Here is a 24,115-nt window from a genome sequence, read left to right as displayed (position 1 = left end):
GATAGTCTAGAAAATTATTTTCTGTATTGTTCAAAGGTGAAAATGAAAACACATGATGGATTTATAAGTTTGTCATTGAGATTACTTTCATTTATTTAAAAAATATGGGCCAGGCACACACACACACACACACACACACACACACACACACTCACACACTATGCATGTACAGTTTAAACATTTGAAAAGGAGTGAAGAGACAATACATCACAGTCAGGCATACCCACAGCATGGGATAGTTCATTTTAGAAATATGATCATATTTTATCTTGAGACCAAAAAATGCTCTAAGACATTTAGGGTAGTGTAAGCTTAGCTTGGGAGCAGCTAGCTGGCTTTCAAAATATAGGTGTGTATAAGTTTTGTAGCCCAGGCACCAAGCTGACCCAGAGTAAGTCAAAATCTTGGACAGCTCTGTGGGCCCTCAGGGTCTTTGGCTGGGAGGATGGTTTCTTTGCTCGATAGTATTTATTCCTTCTTGTAACCAGCAGACAAACAAGGTTGGCCTGGTTGTGTTTGTTTGAAACTCTAGCCTAGTTCAAACACAACTATCCATCAAAGATCAGTGGAGTACTCTGGAGCATTGGAATGTAGAGTTGTTGGGATGGTGGCATTTTGCCTTTTTCCTCTTCAAGTTTGTCATTTCTTAAACCAGGATACAACTGTATGTTAGTCCATGGATGGGTTTTGGACTTTCTGAGAGTGCTCTGAATGTAATTACAGATTTTGTGTATGTGTATGCATGCATATGTTAAGGAAAACTACCATGGACAGAAAGATCCTTGATGGGAAATTTCTCATCTCATTCCCTTTTGTATTCTCAGTCTCCAAGACTATGCCTAGCCCATGATGATCCCTTAACTGAAGTGCATATCAATCAATGAAAGAAAGAAAGAAAGAAAGAAAGAAAGAAAGAAAGAAAGAAAGAAAGAAAGAAAGAATGAATAGCTCATGAGAGAGATTGTTAATATATCTCTCAGTATTACAACTGCTTCAAATCATAAATATTGTTTTTTCACTGTATCTTGAAGAATTTTCTAATTTATATTCTTGACTTGACAATATTTTTAAACCTTTGAGAAGTGTATTTGTAAATATGTTTTTGAGATTCCCCTGCCTCTAGTTAGTTCTCTTCCTTTTCTTCTCTGGTAATAATAAACAGTATAATTATTTACCTGTATTAAATAGTCGATGCCTAATCAGTTCTACTAATGTACTTTGTTCAAACTTTTACCATAAAAAATGAATGAATGAATGAATATAATACAACAACAAATTTTCAGTGTTTACATGACATTCTGATGTTGTTTTGATGTTAAATTCTCTTCATTTTTGGTAAAGACTGCTTTACTTCCTGTTAGGAATTCTGTAAGAGTTTATTCTCAATTACAGACAATTATCTTATTACTTAAAATAGTTTTTACCTTCAGGTAAAAATGAATCTCTTAAGCAGGTGAACAAATAATGTAAAAGTCCTATATTAATATTTAAGTAACTTTTTCTGTCGTAGTCTCTTTTTGCTCTGCTATTTAGCTTCTTTCACAAACATCTAATTTGCCTTCATTTGAATTAAGCAGGCAGAATAGTTTTTGGTAAAATTTGGGTTTTAATTTATGCATCATCTTCTTTAGAACTCTGGAGTATCAGCATTACTGCATTGCAGGTTTCAAACATTACTCTTACCGTAGCCAGATTTTCGTAGCATGCTGTCCAATTCTGGAATTCTGTGAATAAAAAAATAAATGCTAATTGTATTCTTTCTTTGGCTACTAAGTAGTAAGTAGTAGTAAGTAGGCAAAAGAGAACCCTATATTTTATATAATATCACTTTTAGCTCTCATCTTATTAGTCCTCATTATTTACCACAGAGTGTTAATAAGTTGATATGTTTACCCTACATGTAGGCATTAATAAAACTTAGAAGTTTGTACTCCCATTTAGCTAAAATGTTGATAAGTTGATGACAGTTAAGAAATAGATCATTGCTGCCAGGAGAGAAGGAATTTTTTCAAAGAAATTCGCTAAGAAACACTTTTTCTTCAAACCTATTATTGAATGGGCACAGCTGCAAAACATCAGCACTCACAAGGGGCTTTGCTCATTACACCATTTCTCAGATGTCACTCACAGAGTTCCCCGCACAGAGAACACACTGTAACGGCAGCTCTCCCATTCTTGAAGTAAGTACTTTATGGAAACAGTGGAGCAGGTGTACTGAGGCCAATGAGATGACAAAATACAAGGAGGGTACCAAGTTCAAGGGTGAGCTGATTTTCCCGTGGGGAATTAATGCCATTTAGGAGTGCACCCTGGTTGATCTAATCCAATTGTTGTTTCTCCTTGAAAAGATTCAGAAAAATTGGTGGAAAAGGATAAGGGCTTTGTGAGAGCTCTTGTACAGAGTGTCCTCACACAAGTAATGGGCAAAGCAAGTGGAAGCCATAGCAACATCTACTCCTGCAAACCATGCTCTGTTTCTGTTTTGGTTTTTTTTGTTGTTAATTGGTCCTGTAGGGGAAATGTAGTTTGTTCAGGATTAATGCTATCATCTCTCTCATAAACTATTGCAGCAGCCTCCTCTGTGTTTTCACTCTCATGTTTGTGATCCTTTCCCCACATACATAGTAGACCTAATATTCTTTTTTTTTTGTTGTTTTTTAATCTGCCTGATCATTTTCACTGTAAACTCTGTAGAATTTTAAATTGTTATCCTGGCCTCAAGGCCCTGAAGAGTCTGCCTCCTTCTGATTTCTCTGACTTCATCTTGTACAACGCTGAGCCCTGTTCATTATCATCTAGATATCCTGGCCTCTTTGATTTACTTGTTTCCTTTTTCTTTTCAGGTTTCTTTGGCAAGAATGTATACCCCATGTGAGTAGAGTACATGTCTGGCTTTCAAGGTGGTACCCTAGCGTCAAGGACAGTGCCTGACATACAGAAGGCACTCGATAGATGTTTGCTAAGTATGTAACTGAGTAACTCCATTATGAATAAACAAATGTAGTGATTTTTAGTAACCACATTCTGTGAGTAGTACAGAGTTTTCCCTGTGCCAGTTACCAACTCTAGTGTGCCCTAGATATCATTTGTCTAAAAAAGTCCAAAGTCATTTCTTGGTTTATATTAGGAAAATCTTACAGAAAACCAAAATGAGTGGTTCATTTATTTATTCATTCAACATAAATTCATAATTCAACGCCCAAAGCAATATAGAGACCCTGCCTTTTGCCTCCATGGACAATTGTTAATGGTTCTTGGAAATGTCTTGAAGAATAGGAGTTAGCACTGCAGATCAAAGGTCTTGAAGAATAGGAGTTAGCACTGCAGATCAAAGGTCTTGAAGAATAGGAGTTAGCACTGCAGATCAAAGGTCAACGTGGACAGTAGTTCCAGGCAGATAATGCAGGAAGAGGAGAGACAAAAGGGTGCATTTTGGAGATTTCAGGAATCTGAGGGTGTCTGATCTGAGAATGGCTGTGGAGTGGTGATGAGTTTGGAAAGATGGAGAGGAAGTAATTTGGAGAGTCTGTTAGTACCGATCACAAACTTGGCATCCAATTTCATAACAAATACCAAGGTTACGGAACTCTGGTGGCCAGGGCAGGGTTGTGCAGAGCAGAGGTGGAAGTGAGGATGAGATGTACAGAGCATGGGTGAAACTTGGCAAAGCATTACAGAGAAGTTCTTTGAACAGCTGAGGGGATTTGTCCTGGACTGGGCAAAGTATAGCATATGCATTTGTTGGAGGAGGTCATCCAGAGGATATGACAGTGGTTTACCTGAGAGCTGGACCCCTTCCCCTGTCCTTGGACTGTCTGTTCTACTTACTCCCATGCTAGCAGCCATTTCAAGGATGCAGGCTTGAGAGAACAATGTGCTGTTGAGGCCATCTGGATGGTATATGTGACCGAACCCAGGTAAGGCCCCCACATAAACTTTAAAGATTCTGGCAGGTGGGTTTGAAACCATGGGTTAAATCCATTTCACCTGCTTTCGCTAATCAAGGTCGTCTTAAGACTCGCATGTCCTCCAAGCAGCCTGTTGCCTAAACAATAAGATGTTTGCCTGAGTTATTTTCCAAGAACTTGGAGTCAGCTGTGTCGAGTTCCAGCTGCGCTGGTTAATCCTAGATAGGACCCCCGACCCTTCAACTGGGTATGCACGAGGGTCTTCAAGGCCCTTTTGACTTAAGAGGGCTGAAAACTCCGCCCTCAGAACGTGCGGACGCCTGGAGCCTAGTTACGCCTGCGCAGGAGGACGATTACTGCACCTTTTTCCAATCACGTTTCCTGAGATCCTCCCACCTCGCTGCTTTTTCCTTCTTTGTGACACAAGTACCTTGCTTTCAGGGAGGCGGATTCGAGATTCATTCTCCCATTTCATTCCCTGCCTGTCTTGCGAGTAAACAAACCCTCTCTTTGCGGCAGACCTCTACATCTCAGCGTTTTGGCTTAGGGGACCCTGGTTTGGTAAAAGGTTCGGAGATCCTGTCTTTCGGCTGCCCAAGACAAGCCTGGTGAGTAACTTCCCTTGCTTATGAAAAACGGCCACCAGCAACCGGCTTGGAGTGGGCTGCGCCTTCCTGTGGTCTACTTGCCCTGCATTGCAGGGTTCAGGAGTTTCAGTGGTGCTGCTTACTGGCTGTGTGACCTTTGTCAAATTAGCTCGTGTGATTCCGCGGTTTCTAGGGCAAGAGTCACTGAGACTGGTTCCTGGTATCACCGTTTGTACATTTTATAGAGGTTGTGTTAGAGAAATGCCTAAGATATGAGTCATATGCTACATTGCCATTTTAAATCACTCATGATAGCTGTGTAAAGAAAATATTGACATTGCTTGCTAGAGCTGTGTTGTGAATGAGCTGTGGAGGAAATTGGCTGGGATATTAGAGTAGGCACTTGCAGAAAAGCTGAGATGAAGGTATAAAGGGGACCGCGCAAGGAAAATCATGGCTGGGGTGGGTCATCCTCAGTAGCAGATAACAGTTTGGCCTTATTTGCATAACTAAGGTAATTAAAAACCCTCTTCCTGCCTGGTAGCTCATGTATCTCTTGAGTCCTGGTGGACGTCTGTGGGAAGTGGCCTTGCTTTGGAAGAGGGGCTGAGAGCTTGTAGTGGCTACCTGACTCTGGCAGCATCACAAAACCCTTAAATTGAGCCTCTTTAAATGAAGTATTGGATGAACGACTGCATTTTTTATGGGGCATTTAGGAGCACCGGATGCTCTTCCCAGAATGTATGAATTCATTTGTCCTCACAAGAATCTTATGACATAGGTATTATTAACTACTCCCATTTTGCAGGTGAGAAAACTGATCTAGGAGGAGGTTAAATAGCTAGTGTGAGGTTACACAACCCACATTTGCTGGAGCTGGAATTCAATCCCAGGCATGATGGTCTGAGTAGGCTGCTTGACCACTGCTCTACGTTGAGACCACACTATTTCAGCAGATCTCAAATTTTAATAGGCATCAGAAACACCTGGGGACTTGATTAAAATAGTTACATGGGCCCAACCTCAAGGAACCATTTTTCTTTGCCCAGTGTCTGCAGGTGTCCCTGGTTCGCAGGGGATTTTGCTGAATATCCAATTAAGGACCATTGCTTTTATCTGTGAGGCAGCTGCCTTGTAATGAAACATACTCCTTTCCATAAAATAGTAATGATAATGAAGTTTAGTCAGGACTGGATTGAGAAACTAATGGGAGAACTTACATGAAAACACTTGGCAAATCACTAACTCTCAGACTGGCCAGAAACACCTAGGTAGTTAATTACAATGAACTCCCTGGTGCTCACCTGTAACTACCTGATAAACAGTATTGTTTGATAAAGAAGGCAGTGCAGTTGGGGGGCACACAGTGTTTGAGCAAGAATGATCTTAGTTCAAAGCTGTGTGCAGGTTACACTCTATAGTGCGTTGAATATCACCTAAATGCTTTGGGTCACAGTTTCTCCTCAGAAAAGTGCAGGTGGAAATTCTTCTGCAGCCCTCCACAAAGATCAAAGGAAGGGGTACCTCTGTGGCACTTGAAGGTGGGCATCACACATTAGTTGCTTTCCTTTAGAAGTGAGCAGAAATCCCCTATGACTTTAAAGTCCAGAGCATTTGTTTTCAATGATAAAATATGCATTAGCTTCTTTTCTCCTGCTGTTATAATATTCAGTCATTATAATCTTACAGAAAGAAATTTTCTTGTACTGACTTTAATGGTTTATCTCTCAAACTGCCAGATGGTTCCATCAACAACTTAAGAAATTTATGAAATTAATCCCTTCTAAACTTCACATTTAATTCTGTTTCAGTGGCTTCAAACCACAGCTTTCATTTGAATTCTGAGAAAATTGGAGAATGATTTTCCTCATAAACTCCAAAATGCTGTTTTGCTCGCCTCCTTTGAGCGGTGCCTGATATAGCTACAAAGGGATAAACAAGTCTGGCACACAATTTTGCATTAGGCTCCAAGAGATTTCATTTTTCTTCATAATCCTAATGAAACAAACATGAGACAAGCAGAGAGTTGGGTGGGAAGGGTGGGACTTTTCTATTAGGTATTGTATTTCTTCTTTTGTTTTTTCTTTTTGCTTTTGTTTCAATTGTGTTCTTCAGCTAAGAACTAAAAAGAGGTTAGAAAAGTTCACGATTCCCCAGTGCCATCCCACCACGGCTCCATCACACAAGGCATTTCAGTTTCACCTCAATTAGACCAAGGAGTTAGAGTCTGAACTACTGTGGCCCAAGAGATATACTCAGGTCTAAGGCAGACCCTCACCCCTTGCCATTCTGACTCATACAGATCCTCAGCATGGACAGATTTTTCATCATGAATTATTATATGAATTTTCCTAAAGGGGCTCATTCCCTTTTTTTATATGTTAAATAAATGGCTCGTAGTCATCATCAGTTTCTATGTTTATTTAGGAGAAATATTGCTTCTTATTCTGGACTTGGAGAATATAGACTGAGTTCCATTTTTAGCTGTATGACTTATACCTGTGAAACCTTGATTAAGTCAGGCAGCCTCCCTTTATTCAACTGTTACATACCATACAATTCAGTGTTTTCTTAAGAATTCAAATTTGCCACGTGGGGAACAAACGTTAATTGTTAACTAGATATCTGGAGTCTGAGAATCCTTACTGGAGAGTGGCAAGTTAACTGAGAAATGACTTGGAGTTATGAACAAATCCTGAATGATACTTCAGTTGATATGTAAACCAGATCAATCACTGGGGCTGAACGGGTAGAGCAATGAGTCATTGATCAGTTACTGCGAAGAATTATATTATCCCAGTATGAAGCACAATTGTAAAACCAGCAGTCAGTCGATTGACTATGTATTTATATTGTCTTCCCACCACTGATGAATTCCCTGCCACGTTCCCTGCAATGGCTTTTGTAACCCTTCTCATTCAAGCCTATTCCCTCCTGCCTTTTTCTGAACAGTCTGACTTCCTACTTTAATGAGAAGATCAGATCACCTGAGCTGGCCTCCCTCAAAGTCTTTCCTCTCCATCATGCTTGTCTCTCTTTCTCCACAAATCTTCGGAGATGAGCGCTGCAACCTGTTTTTTTACTTTGTCTGCTTTCAATTCTCTAGGACCTTGCTCCTTTCTTATCTTTCACCTTTAATCTCTCTCTCTTCTTAATAATTTCCCTTCTACTTCAAAATATGCTTATACTTTTCTCTGTTTTATCAACACAATAAATAAAAAGTGCTTCCTTCTCCCTCAAACTATTTTTATTTTAGGCCTTTACCTTAGCAGGTAGTCCCCATGTTCTGACCTTTCTAACTCTCCATCTCCCCTTTGTGACCTGCTGTGTCCTGACACTGTGACTCCCATGCCACACAATCTCCTCTCTCACTGATCATAGATGACCTTTTAGACACAACTTTCTGGTTTATTTCAGTCCTCTTCTATCTCCTCTTCCTCCTCTCTCTCCACCAGCAGTTCTGGAATGTTTAAAACTTCCTTCTTTTTAAATTCTCCCTTTGTGCCTTTCATACCGGTTTTCCTCTGTCTTTATAAATCATCATTTTTGCTCATTTATTTACTGGCTTCTCTTTCCTTCTTAGGCCTTTCATATGTTTACCCTTCTATGGACTTTTTTTTTTTTTTTTTTTTTTGCTTGTAACAACAAAATTTTATGTCTCATTCAACCTATATGCCCATCTCAGATTAGCTGGGGTTTCTGTTCCTCATGGTCACTCATGAACACACGCTGATGGGCAGGGGATCCACCTCAACACATACATTCAAAATCTCCAGGGCAAGGACAAGAGAATGTGGTAAATCATAAAATGGTGCTTAAAGCTTCTACCTAGAAGAGATTCATATCACTTCTGTGCATGTTTCACTGGTCAAAGACAGTCATGTGGTTAAGGCCAGCTTCTGAATGCAGTTCTATCGTACATCTTAAGAAAGGTCACTGCAATGTTCAATCAGTGGCCCTAATGACTGCCACACAGAACATAGGCATCCTGCTTTCGTGGATCTTTTTAAGACCTCTTATCTCCTGTCCCCTCATCTGCTCATCCTTTTCTCTTTTTTCAAATATTGTCTCCATGAAGAAGTCTTTGACATGTAGATTTGCCTTTTGCTCCAGTCAAATGATTCTCTTCCCTAAATTATTGCAAATCATTATGAATATTTATTTATAAGACTTAACCTGTTCTCATGATACAGGAATTAACATTTTTGTTCTTGACTTATGTATACTATTTTAGACTTTATATATCTTTGACAGGATCTGGGTCTAAGTTATCTTTTTGTAGTGTTCTATCTACATTAAATGCTATGGTTGTTGAAACTCTATTCTCAACAAGGGATTTGGCTTTACACAGTATATTCTAGATATTCATTAAACTTGATGAATTAAGTTGAGGGCACTCTGGACATGGGAAGGGGGAAGGGTAATCTGGGACAAAGTGAGAGAGTGGCATGGACATATATATACTACCAAATGTAAAATAGATAGCTAGTGGGAAGCAGCAGCATAGCATAGGGAGATCAGCTCGGTGCTTTGTGTCCACCTAGAGGGGTGGGAAAGGGAGGATGGGAGGGAGATGCAAGAGGGAAGGGGTATGGAGATATATGTATACGTATAACTGATTCACTTTGTTTACAGCACAAACTAACACACCATTGTAAAGAAATTATACTCCAATAAAGTTGAGGACACTCTGAATCACTTTTAAAAATTGAGGCTATAGATCCAGAAATAAGAAAAGCAAAATTCTTTGCTATACAATATTCTTTTCTTTGCAATTTACTCTCATAGTATGCAGTGCATTAATGTGACCAGGAAGATGCAAGAAGAAATAAGCATAATAGGTCTAGTGAGCTTTCTTTACTTACCAAAATGGCTCAAAGATACTGTGAAATATGCAAGTGCTGATATGGATTGGCTAAACCTTTACCATTTCCACTTAAGTCCTGTCCTTAATAATGTTCTGGTCCCCCAACTAATCTAACACTCTACTGTCAACATTCTTCACTTGGAAGGAATGGAGAAAGTTGGAGAAGGAAGTGAAATTCAGCACTACACTTGATTCACTGTCCTCAGCAGCATGGGCCTGGATATTTTCTCATTCTATACTGATTTCTGCCTTACTGCTTCTTTTCTTCTGGCCTCAGTTAACTCCCCCCAAATAATAGGACATATTTTATTATGTATGATATATACGTAATCTGTGTACAGTAATAAGCACATTTCAGGCTCTGTTGAATGTTTTTAAAATTTAGGAAATACCAGCTTATAGTAAACTTTCATAATCACCTCAAGTCTTTTGTGGAGTAAAACAAGAATATGAGTAAGTCAGGTGAAGCTCTTAGATCTGTAAATGAATACACTAATGGAATGAACTGTGAGCTGTGCCTTAATGGAAGCTGGATATGCAGATCAGATGCTTATTTTTTTTAACAGAAAAAAAAAAGAAACAAACCAGATTGGACCAAAGAATCACAGTCGAAAGTGGCATAAGTAGAGATGCCTCCACAAGAACAGGGAGTCTGATTCAGCATAATGAGAGACAGAATTCAGTAGATAGAGTGGGAACTGGTTCAGAAGACATCTCTGCTGATCTGAAGGAAGGTGGGATAGTTATCTGAAAAGAAAAATAATTTTTTCTTTTTTCCAAATGTAGAACAGTGCATTAAATGATTGGCCTGAGATAATTCTATGTCTCTCTCTGTCTCTTTGTTCCCCTCCCTCTTCCTCAACAATCTATTGCCCCTACCTGTGAGTAACTTATGAAAAATCTCTCACTACTGTTATGTAGTTAACCAAATGACTCCAGTTTGTGAAGAAAATCCTTAGGTATGACTGACATAACCTTTGCTAAGCTACTCAGTGCCTTCTTTTATCTTTGGTTCTCCATAAAAACCACTCTTCGCTAGGAGGATTTGGGGAATGACTTCTTCAGTCAAAGAACCAGTTATTTAGTTAACCTGGGTAATTGGCATCAGTATTTAGTGATTATATTATAATAATAATCATTATTAAATAGTAGTTCTTTTTCAGTGATTTATAAAGTGGTGGCTTATAGCCCATTTCTTTTCACATCTTTTTCTGTGTTCCCTCAAACTTGGTTTCTCTGTTCTGTATCTTAAACTTAGTAGTAATTTGGTCAGTATGTATCTAATTTTGACATGTAAATCAGTCTGAATTTTCTTCTAAAACATGAGCAGAGTGATTTAGATTGAACAGAAAGGAGAAATTTATTTTATTTTTTTTACTGAAATAACTTCTGCAACCATAATACCCACCAATTGAATGGCTCTCTATTCAGCAGAATCACTTATATACAAACACAACTTTCACTTTAAGATTACCTTGGTTTCCAGTTACAAAACTGGATTCATAAGTCTGCATGTTTTCCTTGCAAACAGTTTTTTTTTCAGCTTGATTTCTGAACAGGTGGCCATTCCTAAAAATTTAGTTCTTTGATGAATGAACAACTGTGTAATATAATTTCTCCTTCCCCTTCAAAGAAATAAAGAAAAAATTAAAGCAAAATAGAATTGATTTCATGGTGAATGATTGACTCTCTTTTTTACTAGTAAAAAATGGAAGGCTCTGAAAATGTGCCTCCTCTATCTTTTGCTTATTTCCAAAAATATGTACCTGATGTCTCTGTATTATATTGTGGGTTGGCAAAGGTGATTTATGTGTAAGCCAAATGCAAAGCTGTCAGAAATTGCTGTAATAGAATATTCTTGTTCTAAATAGTTGAAATTGACAGGGTCTCATAAGACCCACAACTGGACACATGACTGTTTAATCAAAAGAAGGAATTTAAGTACTAGACTCTGTCTCTGATCATTCTGGAATGATAATTTTAAAAAAAACAGATTTAAAAAATCTCTCTTGAGGAGGACCTTCAAGATGGCAGAGGAGTAAGACATGGAGATCACCTTCCTCCCCACAAATACATCAAAAATACATCTACATGTGGAACAACTCCTGTAGAACACCTACTGAATGCTGGCAGAAGACCTAAGACTTCCCTAAAGGCAAGAAACTCCCCATGTGCCTGGTTGTGCGGCTGACAGGGTCTTGGTGCTCTGGCTGGGTGTCAGGCCTGAACATCTGAGGTGGGAGAGCCGAGTTCAGGACATTGGACCACCAGAGACCTCCTGGCCCCACATAATATCAGTTGGGGAGAGCTCTCCCAGAGATCTCTGTCTCAAGGCTAAGACCCAGCTCCACTCAACAACGAGCAAGTTCCAGTGCTGGACACCCCATGCCAAACAAACAGCAAGACAGGAAAACAACCCCACCCATTAGCAGAGAGGCTGCCTAAAATCATAATAAGTTCACAGACTCCCCAAAACACACCACTGGACGTGGTACTGCACACCAGAAAGACAAGATCCAGCTTCATCCACCAGAACACAGGCACCAGTCCCCTCCACCAGGAAGCCTACCCAACCCACTGAACCAACCTCACCCACTGGGGGCAGACACCAAAAACCATGGGAACTATACACCTGCAGCCAGTGCAAAGGAGACCCCAAACACAGTAAGTTAAGCAAAATGAGAAGACAGAGAAGTACGCAGCAGATGAAGGAGAAAGGTAAAAACCCACCAGACCAAACAAATTAAGAGGAAATAGGCAGTCTACCTGAAAAAGAATTCAGAATAATGACAGTAAAGTTGATCCAAAATCGTGGAAATAAAATGGAGAAAATACAAGAAACTTTTAGAAAAACTAAAGAGCAAACAATGATGAACAACACAATAAATGAAATTAAATATTCTCTAGAAGGAAGCAATAGCAGAATAACTGAGGTAGAAGAATGCATAAGTGACCTGGAAGTTTAAATAGTGGAAATAACTACCACAGAGCAGAATAAAGAAAAAAGAATGAAAATAATTTAGGACAGTCTCAGAGATCTCTGGGAAACATAAAACACACCAACATTCGAATTATAGGGGTCCCAGAAGTAGAAGAGAAAAAGAAAGGGACTGAGAAAATATTTGAAGAGATTATAGATGATAGCTTCCCTTATATGGGAGAAGAAGTGCAGAGAGTCCCATAGAAGATAAATCCAAGGAGAAACACGCCAAGACACATATTAATCAAACTATCAAAAACTAAATACAAAGAAAAAATATTGAAAGCGGCAAGGGAAAAGCAACAAGTAACATACAAGGGAATCCCCATAAGTTTAACAGCTGATCTTTCAGCAGAAACTCTGCAAGCCAGAGGGAGTGGCAGGATATATTTAAAGTGATGAAAGGGAAAAATCTACAACCAAGATTACTCTACCCAGCAAGGATCTCATTCAGATTCGACAGAAAAATTAAAACCTTTACAGACAAGCAAAAACTAAGAGAACTCAGCACCACCAACGAAACACAAGAGAAGGAAAAGACCGACAATAACAAACCCAAAACAATTAAGAAAATGGTAATAGGAGCGTACATATTGATAATTACCTTAAATGTAAATGGATTAAATGCTCCCACCTAAAGACAGAGACTGGCTGAATGAATACGAAAACAAGACCTGTATATATGCAGTCTACAAGAGACCCACTTCAGACCTAGGGACACATACAGACTGAAAGTGAGGGGATAGAAAAAGATATTCCATGCAAATGGAAATCAAAAGAAAGCTGGAGTAGCAATTCTCATATCAGACAAACTAGACTTTAAAATAAATACTGTTACAATAGACAAGGACACTACATAATGATCAAGGGATTAATCCAAGAAGAAGATATAACAATTGTAAATATTTATGCACCCAACATAAGAGGACCTCAATACATAAGGCAAATGCTAATAGCTATAAAAGGGGAAATTGACAGTAACACAATAATAGTAAGAGACTTTAACACCCCACTTTCACCAATGGACAGATCAACCAAAATGAAAATAAATAAGGAAACACAAGCTTTAAATGATACATTAAACAAGATGGACTTACTTGATATTTACAGGATATTCCATCCAAAAACAACAGAATACACTTTCTTCTCGAGTGCCGATGGAACATTCTCCAGGATAGATCATATCTTGGGGCACAAATCAAGCTTTGGTAAATTTAAGAAAATTGAAAACATATCAAGTATCTTTTCTGACCACACGCTATGAGACTAGATATCAATTACAGGAAAATAACTGTTAAAAAATACAAACACATGGAGGCTAAACAATACGCTACTAAGTATCCAAGAGATCACTGAAGAAATCAAAGAGGAAATCAAAAAATACCTAGAAACAAATGACAATGAAAACACGATGGCCCAAAACCTATGGGATGCAGCGAAAGCAGTTCTAAGAGGAAAGTTTATAGCAATACAATCCTACCTCAAGAAACAAGAAACATCTCAAATAAACAACCTAACCTTACACCTAAAGCAATTAGAGAAAGAAGAAAAAAAAAACCCCAAAGTTAGCAGAAGGAAAGAAATCATAAAGATCAGATCAGAAATAAAAAATTAAAAATGAAGGAAACAGTAGCACAGATCAATAAAACTAAAAGCTGGTTCTTTGAGAAGATAAACAAAATTGATAAACCGTTAGCCAGACTCATCAAGAAAAAAAGTGAGAAGATTCAAATCAACAGAATTAGAAATTAAAAAAGAGAAGTAACAACTGACACTGTAGAAATACAAAGGATCATGAGAGATTACTACAAGCAACTCTATGCCAATAAAATGGACAAACTGGAAGAAAAGGACAAATGCTTAGAAAAGCACAACGTTCTGAGACAGAACCAGGAAGGAATACAAAATAGAAATAGACCAATCACAAGCACGGAAATTGAAACTGTAATTAAAAATCTTCCAAAAAACAACAACCCAGGACCAGATGGCTTCACAGGCGAATTCTATCAAACATTTAGAGAAGAGCTAACACCTGTCCTTCTCAAACTCTTCCAAAATATAGCAGAGGGAGGAACACTCCCAAACTCATTCTATGAGGCCACCATCACCATGATACCAAAATGCGACAAAGATGTCACAAAAAAAGAAAACTGGCCAATATCACTGATGAGCAGAGATGCGAAAATCCTCAACAAAATACTAGCAAACAGAATCCAGCAGCACATTAATAGGATCATACACCATGATCAAGTGGAGTTTATCCCAGGAATGTAAGGATTCCTCAATATACACAAATCAATCAATGTGATACACCATATTAACAAACTGAAGGATAAAAACCATATGATCATCTCAACTGATGCAGAAAAATCTTTTGACAAAATGCAGCACCCATTTATGAAAAAACTGTCCAGAACGTAGGCATAGAGGGAACTTACCTCAATGTAATAAAGGCCATATATGACAAACCCACAGCCAACATCGTGAATTTTTCTCAATGGTGAAAAACTGAAACCATTTCCTCTAAGATCAGGAACAAGACAAGGTTGCCTACTCTCACCACTTTTATTCAACATAGTTTTGGAATTTTTAGCCACAGCAGTCAGAGATGAAAAAGAAATAAAAGGAATCCAAATCTAAAAAGAAGTAAAGCTGTCAGTGTTTGCTGATGACATGATACTCTACATAGAGAATCCTAAAAATGCTACCAGAAAACTACTAGAGCTAATCAATGAATTTGGTAAAGTAGCAAGATACAAAATTAATGTGCAGAAATCTCTTGCATTCCTATACACTAATGATGAAAAATCTGGAAGAGAAATTAAGGAAACACTACTATTTACCACTGCAACAAAAAGAATAAAATACCTAGGAATAAACCTGCCTAAGGAGACAAAATACCGGTTTGCAGAAAACTGTAAGACACTGATGAAAGAAATTAAAGATGGTACAAACAGCTGGAGAGATATACCATGTTCTTGGATTAGAAGAATCAACATTGTGAAAATGACTCTACTACCCAAAGCAACCTACAGGTTCAATGCAATCCCTATCAAACTACCAATGGCATTTTTCACAGAACTAGAACAAAAAATTTCACAATTTGTATGGAAACACAAAAGACCCTGAATAGCCAAAGCAATCTTGAGAAAGAAAAACAGAGCTGGAGGAATCTGGCTCCCTGACTTCAGACTGTACTACAAAGCTACAGTAATCAAGACAGTATGGTACTGGAACAAAAACAGAAATATAGATCAATGGCACAGGATAGAAAGCACAGAGGTAAACCTATGCACATATGGTCACGTTATTTTTGATAAAGGAAGCAAGAATATACAGTGGAGAAAAGACAGCCTCTTCAATAAGTCATGCTGGGAAAACTGGACAGCTACATGTAAAAGAATGAAATTAGAACACTCCCTAACACCATGCACAAAAATAAACTCAAAATAGATTAAAGACCTAAATGTAAGGCCAGACAGTATCAAACTCTTATGGGAAAACATAGGCAGTACACTCTGTGACATAAATCATAGCAAGATCCTTTTTGACCCACCTCTTAGGGAAATGGAAATAAAAACAAAAATAAACAAATGGGACCTAATGAAACGTAAAATCTTTTGCACAGCAAGGGAAACCATAAACAAGACGAAAAGACAGCCCTTAGAATGGGAGAAAATATTTGCAAATGAAGCAACTGACAAAGGATTATTCTCCAATATATACAAGCAGCTCATGTGGCTCAATGTCAAACAAACAACCCAATCCAAAAATGGTCAGAAGACCTAAATAGACATTTTTCCAAAGAAGATATACAGATTGGCAACAAACACATGAAAGGATGCTCAACATCACTATCATTAGAGAAATGCAAATAAAAACTACAGTGAGGTATTATCTCACACCAGTCAGAATGGCCATCATCAAAAAATGTAGAAACAATAAATGCTGGAGAAGGTGTGGAGAAAAGGGAACCCTCTTGCACTGTTTGTGGGAGTGTAAATTGATTCAGCCACTATGGAGAACAGTATGGAGGTTCCTTAAAAAACTGCAAATAAGACTACCATATGACCCAGCAGTCCCACTTCTGGACATATACCCTGAGAAAACCGTAATTTAAAAAGAGTCATGTAGCACATTGTTCATTGCAGCACTATTTACAATACCCAGGACATGGAAGCAACCTAAGTGTCCATTGACAGATGAATGGATAAAGAAGATGTGACACATATATGTGATGGAATATTACTCAGCCATAAAAGGAAACAAAGTTGAGTTATTCGTTGTGAGATGGATGAACCTAGAGTCTGTCATACAGAGTGAAGTAAGTCAGAAAGAGAAAAACAAATACTGTATGCTAACACATATATATTGAATCTAAAAAAAAATGGTTCTGATGAACCTAGGGACAGGACAGGAATAAAGACACAGACGTAGAGAATGGACTTGAGGACATGGGGAGGTGTAAGGGTAAGCTGGGACGAAGTGAGAGAGTGGCACTGACATATATACACTACCAAATGTAAAATAGCTAGTGGGAAGCAGCCGCATAGCACAGGGAGATCAGCTCGGTACTTTGTGACCACCTAGAGGGGTGGGATAGGGAGGGTGGGAGGGAGACGCAAGAGGGAGGAGATATGGGGATATATGTATACATATAGCTGATTCACTTTTTTATACAGCAGCAACTAGCACAACAATGTAAAGCAATGATACTCCAATAAATGTTAAAAAAATTCTCTCTTCCTTGGTTTTCATGTGTTTATTTCAGCTTGTAGTGACAAAGTGGGGAGAGATATTGCTTGTTAGTACATTGTGCATGGAAAGTCAATTTTTCTTTTGCAGGCAAATGGGAAGTGAATTAGTTTGTGTCACTTAGGTTGAGAAAACCTTTACAACAGCACTGTTGATACTATAGAATACCTTCCAATTCCATCAATTCTTTTTTTCTAAATTTATTTATGTTATTTATTTATTTTTGGCTCTGTTGGATCTTCGCTGCTGTGCGCGGGCCCTCTCCAGCTGCAGCAAGTGGGGGCCAGTCCTCGCTTCAGTGCACGGGTCTCTCATCGTGGTGGCCTCTCCCACTGTGGAGCATGGTCTCCTGGCACGCAGGCTCAGCAGTCGTGGCTCATGGGCTCTAGAGCACAGGCTCAGTAGTTGTAGTGCACGGGCCCAATTGCTCTGCAGCATGTGGGATCCTCCTGGACCAGGGCTTGAACCTGCGTCCCCTGCACTGGCAGGTGGATTCCCAACCACTGCGCTACCAGGGAAGCCCCCAATTCCATCAATTCTTGATGTCACTTTGGATAGTATGTTATTGTAGGGTAGTCTCAACGTGATGTCTGTCCTCATTTTTTTACTTTGGCCTGTGGAAGATTTGAAAATAGTGGCTTGCTGAGTTGGGCTAACCTTGATCTCCAAGATACCACATTGCTAAGTAGGGTATGTGATAATAAAATCTTGTGCTGTTTTAAACTGTTAGTTTAATGCTGTATTAGCAACAACAACAAAAACGGTTTGCTTTCAGTACTAAAATTATAATTCAGATGTAATTTTGCATTTGTGGTTGTAATTTTACGAGCTATCAATATTTTCTAATAAAGGAGCCAGCATAGGGATGTTTTAAAAAACCTGCCTTCAGGTAGATTGTCTCACATTAGGCTTTCTGCTTAACTCTATGTGTCCTTGATGGGGCATTGCTTGAGTTCTAAATACTCCACACGTGTTTAGTTTTGCAAGGAGGCCCTGAACTCCACTACTACCCATTTTATGCCTTTTAGGAAATAATTGTCTTTTTCAATCACATTCAAATAAATATTTTTGGTACTCAGTACAACCTGATTCTGATTATGCAGCATTCAAAATTCAAGGGATCAAATCACCAGCAATTCGCTTCCCCACGTTGCTTTCTTAAATCAGCCTTTAAATAGATTTATGTTGCCTGTGGATATAAAGCAGTAGAGTAAAACTAAACCTTCCTGATTTCCAAATCAGCATTTAAAGAGCTATAATTCATATTTAATGAAGAAAAACAGCTAAATAAGCATCCACAAGCATTTAACTAGAGACTTCATGCTCATAAAGTTTTTATCCCCTGCTAAAAGCCTTTTACCATATCTTTTTATTATACTTTGATACAAAATGCTAAGAGGAAGTTGGATATTGTTAGACCGCTATTAAATTATAAGAGAACAAATATTAGGAATAGATTTCAGCTCAGTTAACTAGGACAGGATTGGCAATTTTCCTAACTTGTACTCAACATTTAAGTTTTCAAAGAGAGAAAATGTTTTATTGCCAACAGAACATGAAACAATGTTGATGCCAGATGTCTCTGACCTTTTGTGTAAGAATAAAGCACTTTCTATTTCAAGGTTGGTCATCCTGTTTATAAATAGGTACAGTGTGGTGAAAACTGTCTTTGTTTTACCTGTGAAATTGGGTTCGGCCATTTCCCCTGAAATAAAGATGGGCTGCTGAGAGCTGCTGCCTGAAAGCAAAATATACAATTGGTAGCACAGTGTACGTGTATTTGGGGGTTTGTCGCTGCTCAAGTATTCATGCCTCAGATCTCCATCATTGAAAAACATCCTATCTGAATGTCAAAACCAAGATCAGGACTAGCTGAAATGAAAGAATACAGTGTTTGAGAACTAGCTGATTCCCTAAGACATTGTTTTCTTGGTTTTAGGTCTCAATTTTGCTTCACATTTGGTCTGATTTTCTAAACCAGACTAGTATCGAAGAGGAATGATGAGACATGTTTAGAGATTATGAATCATCAAGAATGTTACTTTAAATAGACACAGATTTCAGCATGTATACTTGGCCACCATTTACAAGCACACTTAAGAATGAATGTACCATCCGTTGTTCCAGGCATGACCAGTTATTCTGGACAAGTAAAATTGTCACCGTTAGGCCCAAACAAATTCAGTTGCCTAATCAGCTTCAAGCTCAAAAAGAGTCCTACTAATATTAAAGGCATTTATTGACTTTTACTTATATCTCCAACTCTTTCTTTAAGAAAGTCATCACATATAGAAATTTGTAAATTTAATCATTTTGAAGAGCAAGAGGACAGCAGATTATTTGTGTGTGTGTGGTGTGTTTCAATCTTCTAAACTGTACTTGCCTTTCCAGAAAGGACAGCAGGACCATAGCAGCCCTTTCCTTTCCTTTCTTTCTGTGGCACGGTTGGATCAGTGTCCAAAGACTAGGTGATCCTATGAAGAATTCTCCACATACTTGGGAATAAAATTTAAACTGACCTCTGACTCAAAAGTCTCGTGCAAAAGAAAGATGACTTTGAATTTCTTCTGAATTGAATGGAGTGCTCTATTGATCTCTGCAATGAAATATAAGTGGTACCCAATGGACTGGTATTTTAATGAAGCAGAGCAAGTTCAATGAATTGCCCAATTCTCTTGGGCCCTTTAGAAAACTACTCAGCGCATGGTTTTAATGGAGAAATGGCACAAGGAAATTGAGTACGTGGTCTCCCAGTACTCATCCATTATGACCATATATCTGAATCACTGCTTCAGATTATGTAGGTCCTTAATAAAAGAGTTTAAGACTGGAGTGGGGTCTGGTATTCAAGCCATGGGTTATATGTGTAGAATGACTCACTCTGACTCTGAAGGACATCTGCATCCAGTGACCTGTTGATTCGCTTATGAAGATGCTTGACTCCTTTGAGTGTCAGAATCTTCCATAGAGATTATTCTCATACTCTTTCGCTGCTTTGGGCAGTCAGCTTTGGTGTGTCAGGTTCACACTTGTGGGCTTACCTTACATCTACACTATAGTACTCATCATTAGATTAGGTGGACCATTCTTAGGAATGAAATGAGTACAATTCTGATAATCTAACACAGGAGTGCATTAATTTGGTTTAGCATTCCTATGATATAGCATTTTAAAAATGGCTATGGTACTATACAGTTGATTAAATAATGCATGTGTGTCTGGGGCATTAATGCTGCTCCAGTAACATGCTATATATGCCTTGAATCTAATTATGAAAACTGTATATGTTTATTATAGAAATTTGGAATCTGTGGGAAAAGTACAAAGTGAAAACTCTTACAGCTTATATATATATATCAGAAATATATGTTATATATATTATGATATAATTTATATATTTAAAATTCTGATTTTCCTTCCATTTTTATGTTTTAGTTATTAATGAGTATATTTCTGCACTACTGTTTTTGTTTTATCACATTCCATGTTGATATAACTTGATTTATTTAACCAATTCATTAATTATAGACATTTAGATTGTTTCCAAATTTATAGCATAATAAATAATGCTGTAATATGAATAACCATTTAGAGAAATTTTTGTGCAATCTACTGCTTCTTCAGGATGATTTTTAAGAGTAGAAGTATTCTAACAACTGAGTAGCTCATTACAGTGATTCTTATATATATTGCCAAGTCGCCTTCCATAAAGGTCATACCCATTTTCATTCTCACAAACATATCATGAGAATTTGTGTCCCCATACTATAGCCAACACTAAGAATTCTTATTTTTTAAAAAAATAATGGCCAATTAATAGACAGTCAATGCTATTTCACTGTAAAAATTTGACATTTGATTACTTAAAATATTGAATGATTTTTCACATGCTTATCAGCAATGCACACATCTTATTCAGTGTACTGTCTGCTTCTGTCATCTGCTCAAGTCTTTCCTACAGGATATTTGCTTTATTCATATTGATTTTAAGACCTCTTTATATATTAATAATATCAACACATCTTTTTGTCATATATATTAAAATATCAGTTTGTGATTCAGAAAGGGGCATTTCCCAGAAGGTTTTGTTTTCTACATTTTACTTAGGATAACCTTAAAATGGGTGGGCACAGTGACTCAGCATTTGGGAAAAGAAGCCAAGGAATGTGCTGGACATGGGAGAATAGAGGAATGAAGAGAAGTGGTTGAAGACCAGAGTTGACATTTGTATATTTGAACTCATATAACGGAGGCAAAGAATTTACTGGATTTTCTTACATAACCACTTGAGAACCATTAAGAATTTCCCCCCTCAAACAGTAATTTGTGGTAGGAAAGGTTAATATGTGATTGATAGGTCAGGTAAGTTGAGTGAACTATGCTATGTGATTAAGGTGATGGATGGTTAGAGAGGTACATTAACTCTTAAGGTCATTAAGCTTCCACATGGTACCCTGCAGTTGAAATTTACTAGTAACCCTTAAAAGAAGGTGATCTTTTAGATGTCTTTTTTAAAGAGAGATTTACTCAAACAAGCCCACCCAATGGGGCTTGGGGTAAGTGTGTGGCCTGTACACACTAGCTTTTTGGATCCCATATCCTGGGTTAACAGCATTAAAAATGATCAGATTACTGAAGATGGTGCCTTTTGCCACTAACATTGTCTGTCTGTCTGGTATGTATTTAGGAGTTGTTTTCTCCAAAGCTCTCTGACTTTAGCTTGAAAAGATTTTGTCCCCTCCTGGGAGCATTGTTTATTTACTTTCACTGTGTTATCCATTATTCCAAGGACTTTAGAACCATTAGGGAGATGGATATTGCATGTTCTTCCATGGCAAAGAAATTCTAATCAAGAGGATGTCACTTTTTATTCTGTTCATTGAAGTCTGGAATGTTGAGCCGACTTCACTGACAGCTTTCACGAGCCCATCATTTAAGATAATGGATAAAATGGAACATTTTATTGAAGGCGAATTCATTTCTTAGCATAGCATGAATACACTACATCACTTATGTTTGCAATACAAATGTGTGGTCAAGGGGGGATATATTCACAGATATATTCACAGATATATCGTGATGTTTTTATGTTACCTCTTTAGTAAATTTTAATCTTTCTTCTTCCTTATTAGTACAAATGTGGCAGAGGCCTTTTTTTGACCTCAGCATGCAATCCTGGAAAAAAAACCTTGGGCAGCTGAAGTATGTACCATACAGGGTTATGAGGATTAAAAATGATAAAGCTTGGGAAAGTTCTTTGAAAAAATTGTGAAGCACTTCATAAATACTAGGTACAGTGATGATTATTTCCAGGCCAAGTACATGTTGGCCTTTGCTCCGACTTTTGAAGAGGTCACTAGCAGTGACAGAAAGTGAATGATAACGCTGATGAGGGTGAAGATTAAGGAAAAAAACCTCAGGACAGGGGAGGCATATCTGCGAAAACCATTAAGCTTGGAGGAGGAAGAATTTGTTCTTGGGGGGTGGTGGGCAGTAGGGTTGCTTTGTTTTTGCTTAGACACCTGTATAGGCCCCATGTGATGATTAAGAATCCAACAGATCAATGTATATTAGAATAAATATAATTAGTCTGTAAAGTATATAATTATGCAGATATTACTGCTAAGTGAAAAAAAGTGAGAAATTACAAAAACGTTTAGTAAATAATAGTAGCAAGGGGATACAGGTATAGCAAAAATCATGAAGAAGGGACATTTGGGAAATGCTGGGCTAGGTTATCTTTACTTTCATCTTGAGCCCTAATACTTAAAGTGCATAGTTCCTTAAGGGAGACACGAAGGTCAGTAGGAACCATTGCAATGGTATCTCTTCTGTATAGCATCAGTCACTCCAGAAATTGCAGTATGACTTTAGAGTACAGTGAGTATAGCTGGCATGAGTCTCAATACACATCAAAGACAGGACAAGAAAGAGACCTGCATCCAGTGCTAGGCCAGAGCAGCGGCACACTTCAAGTGCACAGAGAATTCAGGGTCTGCTGACCCTCCCTGGTCACTTTGTCACATCTTTTCTGTTATATTATCTCTACGTACAAGGCTGCCTGTGTCATTTCACTCATCCAGTGGGTTCTGAAAAGTCCAACCATTCCATTCTGGAAGGAGGGATATGTAAAGGCCGCTCAATGACATCTTCCTTTGCCGCTTTCTTGTGCCATTTTAATAGCCAAATGTTTTAGAAAGTCTCTATTTACAGAAGAGAATTCTTAAACCTTTTTAGGTACCATTTTTATAGGAGAATTTTGACCAACCATTCGACTGCTGCAGACTGTCTTGAGCATCTGATCGTATTGCCTTATTATTCAGTGATGAGAAAGCATGGTCTCCTGCTGAATCTGTGAAAGAAATGAGAGGTGACACCTGCTGGGTTGCAGTCTATTCATCAATAGTAATCCAGTATTTTATAGAACTCTTACCAAAAGTAACAAAGTTACTTGTATCCAATACTTTTTGAAAAATAGAATTGTAATCGAATAACTATGTGTTTGTTTTGCTCTTTTTATTGGCTCTATCAGGCCCATTAGCAGCCATTAATGCTTTAGCTTGCAGTTCAAAATGCCCTTTTAATGTTCCTCAAGTGAAACAGGGGCAGAACAAAAAGTGAGAAGAGAGTCTCTTTACTAATATTTTCTTCTAGGAAATTAATTTTTTTTACAGATATATATGTATGTATATCTAGATATATTTCATAAATTATTACCTAGTTGTCTCAATACCATTCATGGAAAAATCCTCTTTTCTTTTTGAATTGAAATGCATCATCAACTGAGTTATCATATATATTTACTTTCCTCTGTTTATTTTTTTTAAATTGAGGTAACATTAGCATATAACATTACATAATTTTCATGTGGACAACACTATAGTTCCACTTCTGTATACAATATTGCGTGCTCACCACCAGAAGTTTAATTTCTCCTTTTTAGTTGACCCCCTTTACCCATTTCGAATCATACAGTTGACCCCCTTTCCCCATTTCATTTTGCCCTCAATCTTCTTCC

General features: G+C 38.0%; 1 protein-coding gene across 2 annotated transcripts in view; it reads left to right on the top strand.

Moving 5' to 3' along the window:
• The window catches only part of LOC309622452 (uncharacterized protein), a 665,771-nt gene that overhangs the window by 72,358 nt on the left and 569,298 nt on the right, over positions 1-24,115 (top strand). Inside the window, exon 1 of one of the 2 annotated variants that reach the window (XM_082378512.1) lies at positions 2,979-4,516. The exons of the other annotated variant lie outside the window; for it this stretch is intronic. Within the exon in view, the coding sequence (XP_082234638.1) occupies positions 4,158-4,516 (359 nt within the window). The 5' untranslated portion in view covers positions 2,979-4,157. Of the gene's footprint in view, positions 1-2,978; positions 4,517-24,115 lie in introns of those variants that run through there. 2 annotated transcript variants of the gene reach the window in all.

Source organism: Balaenoptera borealis, assembly GCF_965194805.1.
Source record: "Balaenoptera borealis genome assembly, chromosome: 2".
In the NCBI taxonomy this organism is placed as follows: Eukaryota; Metazoa; Chordata; class Mammalia; order Artiodactyla; family Balaenopteridae; genus Balaenoptera; species Balaenoptera borealis.
Note: the sequence above shows the minus strand (reverse complement) of the source record. Positions and strands in the feature narration are given on the sequence as shown.